The sequence below is a fragment of the Gopherus flavomarginatus genome, chromosome 4 (genome assembly GCF_025201925.1).
Source record: "Gopherus flavomarginatus isolate rGopFla2 chromosome 4, rGopFla2.mat.asm, whole genome shotgun sequence".
Taxonomy (NCBI): Eukaryota; Metazoa; Chordata; order Testudines; family Testudinidae; genus Gopherus; species Gopherus flavomarginatus.
In genome coordinates, this window is record NC_066620.1 from 21,627,032 (window position 1) to 21,635,146 (window position 8,115).

The window sequence follows — 8,115 nt, forward strand, 5'->3', positions numbered from 1 at the left end:
GTGCTATGCCCTGTGGATTCAAGATCAGTCTAACCTGGACCTAAAACTCCAGCAACCTCTTTTACAATGTTTTACTGGTTGAAAACAAATCAGGGGTGGGAACTCCCCTTCCGTTATATTCTGTACAACCTACAAGTTTATGAAACGTTGTGTATACATTGTCTTTCAAATCTGGACTCAGGTTTTCTTTTCTCCTTAGAGGTCTGTATATGTTGTCAGTTTTACAAATACTGCATGTTGCAGGATCTATTTACATTATTAAAACACATACCTCTGTGATACTGTCTCTTGCTGTTCCTAGTGTAATGGAGTTAATATTACAATTTTTTTTATTATTTCTGTAAAACCCTAAAGTTGTTATGTTGTCTTCTTGTGATGGCATTATTTGTTGCCTGTATTTTGCCCAGCGTCTCCTTAGAGGACATTTTTGCTAAGAAAATATTAACATGTATTCTTTTTCTGAGAGAGACAAATAAATAAAGCTCCCTTTAATTTAAGGATGGGAGAAATGAAAGTTATTCCCTACCCTGTCTGAACAGGTGTGTAAGATGGTTGAAAAAAATATAAGATAAATTGGGGCCTGATACTGACCTCACTTCTGCTGGTGGCACTCCTGAGTCATTCCATTGACTTGGGGCTTGATACTGCCAGATGCTGAGCACTCTGGCCTGGATCCACTAATGCATCTAACTATGTCTCCAGGTCAGCAATGTACTTAAGCAAGGACTTCACTTTAGGCACGCAAGTCATCCCGTTAGCTTTCATAGACTAATCATATGCTTAAATTAAAGCACATAGCTAAGTGCTTTGCTGGATCAGGGCTAGAGTATTCAGCATCTTGCAGGATTGAGTCCCTAAATGGAATGACCCTGGATTTACACCAGTGGAATTGAGATCAGAATCTGCCTCTTGGGTACTAGCAAATATTCACTATAGTAGTTTTGATGATGAAGGGGAGGAAGAAGATGAACATGTTGACTGGGACAAGACAAATAACAAAACAGGTCTCAGAGGTGTAGTCTTGTGTCTAAACTCAAGGTACTGGTACCAGACAGGTACTTTGCAGCTATTTAACAACATGATTTTTGATCCAGTGCCATTAAATGTCCATGAAAAGTTCAGTCTTTCTCTCTCTCTCTTACTGTTTTTTTTTTAGTAGTTGTTAGTACTGCAGTAGAGATTTTATATACAGGACTTATTTTAATTGTTCTGTCTATGAAACAATCATAACAATTATATCTTTGTTTTAAGCTGAATTCTAATACACACATATCTAGTAATCATATTTTCATTATATGTTGCATTATAACATGTTAAACATATAAAATAATGGTGTGTCTACAGCTAGCCATCTAGCTATCTGTCTAGGTATACAGATGGATATGTGATCTATCACATACAGTACACATTGCTAAGAAATTAAAGATGAAAAACATGCTATGAATTAAAAAAAAATCTGCAATAACACATTTGATTTATACACATACCAAAAAGCTAGATACATCCATTGGGCACATCACTTCATTTCCAGCTTACACACATGCAGCACAAGCACTGTACTCGAGGAACCTCCTACATTAAGAGATTATATATAGCGTCGCCTAAATAACTTCAAAAACTAGCCAACAAGAACATAACTTAGAAATGACAACATGTTGTAGCCTGAACACTAAAGCAAAAATAGTAATACAAAATGTGACATTTTCTAACCGTGTGATAAATTAATGGTGTTATAAAACCATGAACCATTGAGGCCCGTTCAAGTTTGTTAGAATTCTGAAACAGATTTATATGGCATCCATAATGTGTTCTTAAGCTGCTGTAACATTCCATACAAGCATGACCTACTGTCCCAAGAAACTTTTTATATTTAACTCTCTGTGGAAAGATGTCTCAATAAATAAGAACAATATTTGGGTAATAGTATTGCAGTTGATAACATATCAAAACCAATCAACTTCAGAAGAGGAATGTATTTTCACTGCACAGATGCTTTTGCCATTAGTATTTAATATCGTCCAAATTGAGTGATTTGTATAATGAAGAGACTGAAACAATAGCAAGAATTTAGGCTACAGATGTTTCATATTTATTTCCAAGAGCTGAGATAAATACAGGAATAAGTGATACCATGTCTTTGCTTGACATTCAGAAGGCTTTTGCATATCTGATGAGATACAGTTTCAGGGTTTATCGAAGTGCAGAGTTTGTATAAAAAGAAAAAAGATACCAGCTGTTATTTTAGTTCTTTTCCTTGCAAAGGTTGGAAACCATTACAGTGAAAGTATGGGAAAATTATATTATGGATTGTGAGTACGATACTGCCTGGCAGGCACTTCACTGGATTCATGAAAGGAAGCCACTGTTTCCCAAATCCAGATGTATATATTTTGACTGGCACTTCTCAAAGAGTCTAAGAAAGTTAGATGCCCAACACTCATCAATACTGAAAGTCAGTAAGAGTGGTTGGATTTTCAAAAATGCATAAGTGACTTAGGAGCACAAGTCTCATTGACTTTCAATCAGACTTGTGCTTTTAATTACTTTGGCACTTTTTAAAATCCCACCCTAAGTACCTAACTCATTTAGATTCATTTGAAAAACTCAGGCCTATTTATTTTCATTTTGATATGTATTAAATTCAGAAACACATAGAATTGGACTCTGGTGTAAATCAGGCTAGTGCTATTTACTTTAATGGAGCTATTTTAATTTATACCCATTTACACTATGCCCTCTTATTTAATCTTGATAAGTAGCTCATGAGTTGCCCTTCAGCTACACACTTAAACATTTATGAGGTGATTTCCATAGAAACTGACTCAGTGGTCGGTATGTATAGATTGATTTTAATCAGTGCATCTCTGGTTCTGTCATTGCCACTGGTTGGACATGCAAGCTCTTGAGCATACAGTTTGTTCATTAGCCTATTGTTTCTTTTAGTACAATGTATAATTGGTGACTGGCCTTTACACTGCCTGCATTTCACTATATAATTCAGCTATGGGGAAACATTTATTTTTCCATCTTCACAGCTAGGGCCTGACCCAATGCCAGTGAAGTCAATGGAACACCTCCCACTTACTTCAGTGAACATTGGCTCAGGCCTGTAGGGCTCACGCATTTATTTCACACTTCACCAGGTACAGTACACCCTATAAGTTGCACTGTTATTCAAATGCAATTGCATTCAGTGACATAAGAGTCTCTGCAAACTGTACAGCTTGTGGTATATCAAAAAATATTTGCTGTGCCCTATCTGGCATCCCAGCCTCTGGCTGAAGTCAATAGGATTGTCGGGTAGGGGAGGAATACTGGAGTCAGTCAGTGTTTTAACTGAGTTAAGTCTTAGTTAAGACTGGAGGATTTTCCCCCTGGAGTGTTATTTGTACTGTCTGTATTTTCGCTGTGCTTGAAGTATTCCCATGCATGTGTGATGTGAGAGTTTGTGAATTCTTGGTGGGATGGCAGGAGTACGTACTAAGATCGTGAACCCGTCCATTGCGTTACATACTCTTTTGACAATTCAAGTTGCAGTTTGTAAAAAAAGAAAAAAAAAGGGAGGGGGGGAGAATTTACCTTTTGGGCTGTGTTACACCTATTTTTCCTCTGTCCCCATCCTTTCTCTAGGTTCGACACACACCCCCACTTGGCGTAGTGCCCAGGGAACTCGTGACGTGTGGCAATTTTCGGATGGAAGCTCGAGACCGCTTAAATTCTGAGAGAATGTGAAGCACACGGAGAATGTGCACCATGTACATGACATCTGAATGTGGTGGTCCGTTATCTTGCTAGCTTTGCGATAATTTCTGACGTTTACTTCAGACGTCACCGTCCGAAGGCAGCATCAACAGACTCCAGCCTGCCTGCAAGACTATGTTATATATATTTTTAATAGAATAAAAACACTTCTTTTTTTTTTTAAAAAACAACTCACCATCAAGGGCTTATCGATCATCAATGGCTTTGACTGGCTTCCATGCCATTGGGAAAAGGCCCTCTTGAGTACACGGTGATACAGTGCGGAGAACCCAGCCTGTTGTTCTTATACATTACACACCATCGTTTAAGTGCGGCTAATGTTACAAATAGCAAAAATAAATAAATAAAGGAGGAGGGTAAGGGGGAAACTTGACATAATAAATGTTGCCGCTTTAGGTTTTGTTTGCTCTTTAATTTTTGATGCTAACAAGAACCGTGCAGCTGGTATGACGTTGTAGTACCATATCCACTGCATAAAATCAACCATTGAGATTAAAAAAGAAAACAAAACCCATGTACACACAAGAAGTTATCCATCTATAGATGGCATAAATTTCAAAAAAAACTAAAAATGCAAAGCATTGTTATTGCAACACTATAATTAATGTAGGACTAGTGTGGTTGTTTATTAATGCTGAAGTGTCTGGGGGGGTCTCCTAACTGTCTATCTTATCATCTACAAACCATTGAATAATGCCTACTGTGTTGTATTTCTGCTGTTAAAATATGTATTTTTGAGGTTGTGCGGGGGGGAGGGGATGATCCATAGCATACTTTAATTTGTCATTGTTTGTCCATAAAGCTAACTGTTTTCAGGAGAATAATAATTTCATTATAGTGATACTGTAAGCGCCAAGAAAAGTTGAACCCCCCCTCCACAAAACCCCCCTGTGGTTATTGATTGATCTTTGTTACAATTATTCCTTATTTGTGCAAGTAGCCATATTCTGGAAAGCAGTTAACCACATGCTTATTTTAAGCATGTGCTCAAATCCTGTTGGATCTAATAAAGCAGTTGAACACGTGCTTAACTTTGCGCATGTGAGTGCTCCTATTGACGTTCATATGACTCTTAGGGACTTATGTAAATGTGTATTTATGTCCCTGAATTGGGGCCACAGATTGTACCACTGAATGCAGTATATTCTATTGATGACCATGTTTGAGTAAGGGTTATAGGATCAGGCCTAAGTGCTGACATGAATCCTTTATTTGGTTAAGTCCTGATGCTGCAGGGCAAGCTGTACCATTATCTTATTCTCATGTAAAATCACCCTAAAATTTATACCAGGTAGAAATTTACCATGCAGGGTCTCAGGTCTGGTGACAAAGTTATTTATTTGTATTTATTAATTATTGTTACTTGCTTTTTTATTTATTTTTTAAAGCTGAATGTGAAAATTTGGCCAGGCTGCTATTTTGCTCATGAAACTGCAAAATAGATAAAATAATAGCACCTTTTGGTCATTTTTTAAAAAATATATAAATGTTATTTTGTTTGGGAAAGTGTTTATAGCACAAGCACAGTCACTTTTGTACACAAACTTTTGTAAAGAACTTTAGACTAGTAGTTGCAGAGTGCATGAGCATCTGTGCACACCACTATTAGTGGAGACGTGCCAATAAACTATCAGTGATCTGTGGATTACAGTGTATAAATAGGGATTGATACAACAGACTATTACTATTACTGCTTCTTCTGAGGTGTTATGGTTTCTAGGATCAATAATCCATGTGTTACACGCTCTCTGATGGCCCCATTTGGTACACAGTAGTGGCAGCTGCGGTGCCACAGAAGCAGGCCACATATGCTGTGCTTCTGGTTAAATTCTGCCAGAATGCATGGGGAGCTAAAGTAACTTCGCATTTAGTCTAGGCATGTAGATGCTGGTAACACAGGTAGGGACTAGGCTTGTGTTGTTCCAATGGCAAAAATGTCATGGTTCAGACCTTCTAGTCCACATTCTGAACTAGTGACAATGTCTGTGCTGCAGCTGAATTAGATTAGAACCATTAGTAATACACTTTTCCCAATAGCAGCCCTGCTGGGACCCCTCCATTCTTCCCTGAGGGACTTTGGCAAGGAGATTTGTCAAAAGGCATGGCCCTTACCTCAAAGTCCAAATGTTATGACCAATATTGAGCAAATGCAGCTGGTGAAAATACAGGCAGGATTAACACTGAATAATGGATGTAGACCTCCCCTCCCAGTATGGTAGTATAGACCATAGTTGATCAGGCTCTGATGGGCAGCATAACCATAGCAGATCAGCAGATCAGATCAATCCCTATACCATAACTAGGGGTGTCTAAAATGGCACCCATTTTGCTCCATATCTGTGCATTGCTCTGCACCAGTTTACAAGGAGTTTTTTGAGCACTGAACAGCACGTCCTACATCTTTGATTGATTATGCCTCAAGTGCAAAGGAGTTAACAATTCCCATCAGCTGCTAGCCTCTCCCATGGCAGCCTCAAACCATTTCCACATCAGGGTACGCTAGGCAGCTGCATTCTCACTGGCATGGCTGTTTCAGAATGTGGCATATGAGTCAATTTTACTCCATTGCATTGTTGGAGCACTATGCAGTGGAGTAACTCTTCTCTTTTCCCTAGAGTACTGAATTAGGTCCCTTAAATACAGATTTACAGAATGGCTGGGTACAGTTCTGTATAGCTGTAAACATTGAATCAATAATATGTTTTTAAACATCCTTCAGTACATGCTTACCTGAAAAACTTCAGAAGATTTTGTGACTTTTGCACATCACAACATGCCAAGAGCAGAGAAAGCTCAGTTCACAGATTGTTTCAGGACATTATGGAAACACTGGGCCATAGCCTGTAATTCTCTGGCACAGCAATACAAATCCAGAATAGGTCACTTATTTCATTCTGGATTTATACTAGTGTAACTTAAGAGCAGAAAGGGGGCCCATTGCTACCATTCGAAGTTGGTAGAAGCAGGTGGCTAGCAGGTATTTTTACCCTATCTAGGAGAACTCTGATTGTGTTCTGCCGGGCACAGAGACAAAAGTGATACAATACTTTCCTACTGAATTGAAGGTGAAGTGAAATTGTTAAATTCTTTTCCTTTTTTTTTTTCAAATGAAGGAATTAAACAAAAAAAATTTAAGATTTTAAGTCATTTGCAGAATTCATGTGTTGCCTTAAAATTATAAATATATGTAACAACTATGTTGAAAGCTTTAGTAACTGTTAAGAACTGAGCTTAGGGTTCCATGTTTCACTGCGAGTGCTGATACCATTTACAAACACCCCATGCTGGAACGAAGCACTAGGCTCTTATTCAGTCTGTGTAAGACCATCTGTATTGCAGTTGTGTGCATTAGGACTATATTTGCAGCTGGTATAAACTGTAGGAGCCCCACTGAAATTGGTGTAGCACCACTGAAACCAATGGAGCCATGCTGCTTTACACCAGCCATGCACCTGGCTTGTGGAACTTTAGACGCCTTGTAAGGACAGTTTTAATGATAGTACTTTTCAGGATGGGAAGTTGACTGTTGGACTAGCCTGCCCAGAATCCTTGGCTGCGTCTGTGTATGAAGAGTGGGGAAAATAATGTACAGCAGCTTGTTAGCAGAAAAGCTCAAGGTTGCTCTGTTTTCTTGACAAGAAGAAAAAAAAATCTCACATATTAGAAATGCACAATATACGGCACAATCAGCTCTTTTAGGAGAAACACAGAACCTTGAACTCAGGTCCTGAGCTGTAAGTTAAAGATTAAATGATTTTCAAGTACTTTGTATTAAAATGTATTCATAATTTTAAAGTCTGCACATATCTACTGTTAAAAGATTTAGGATGTTAAATGATTTTTGTATTTATTTTAGAAGTGCTGCAGTTCAATTTTAAGAACCGAATTTAAAAGCTCTTTTTGTTACTCAATCCAACATGCTGTAATGGTCTGAAATGAACAAGATATGCGGAAATTAGACAGTTTAGCTTTGGGTTTAGTTTGAAAAGCTTCTTTCAATGTCCAAACATTTTATCTGTGCTGTATTTTATTTTTAAAGACAGTCTCATGATAATAAAATGCAGAAAGGTTAACACATTTGTGACGTCTTACTTAAATTCTGCTTTCAAATTATGTTGATTTAGGAACATTAAATTGATTCCAACATTAAATTTGGGGGGAGGGAAAAAACAAGCAGAAAGTTGGCCACTTATTAAACTATGTTTGTCTCAACTGAGTGGAATGATTATGTATCCTGTTAGAACCCGTGAACAGGATATTAAAAAACTAATACAACAAAAACCACACTTCATTTTGATTCCTGCTTCACATCACATCCTGCTAGGTACTCTAAATAGCCAATAGCAATACTTG

At 37.8% G+C, this 8,115-nt stretch overlaps 1 protein-coding gene across 6 annotated transcripts in view; it reads left to right on the forward strand.

Annotated features, from left to right (window-relative positions):
* BCL11A (BCL11 transcription factor A) overlaps positions 1-7,835 on the forward strand; it is a 105,439-nt gene extending 97,604 nt beyond the window's left edge. For 3 of the 6 annotated variants that reach the window (XM_050952061.1, XM_050952062.1, XM_050952064.1), the window contains exon 4: positions 3,631-7,835. In XM_050952061.1, the coding sequence (XP_050808018.1) occupies positions 3,631-3,732 (102 nt within the window). In that variant the 3' untranslated portion in view covers positions 3,733-7,835. Of the gene's footprint in view, positions 287-3,630 lie in introns of those variants that run through there. The other 3 variants (XM_050952059.1, XM_050952063.1, XM_050952060.1) reach the window with 2 other exon arrangements.
* The last annotated feature ends 280 nt before the right edge of the window (positions 7,836-8,115 follow it).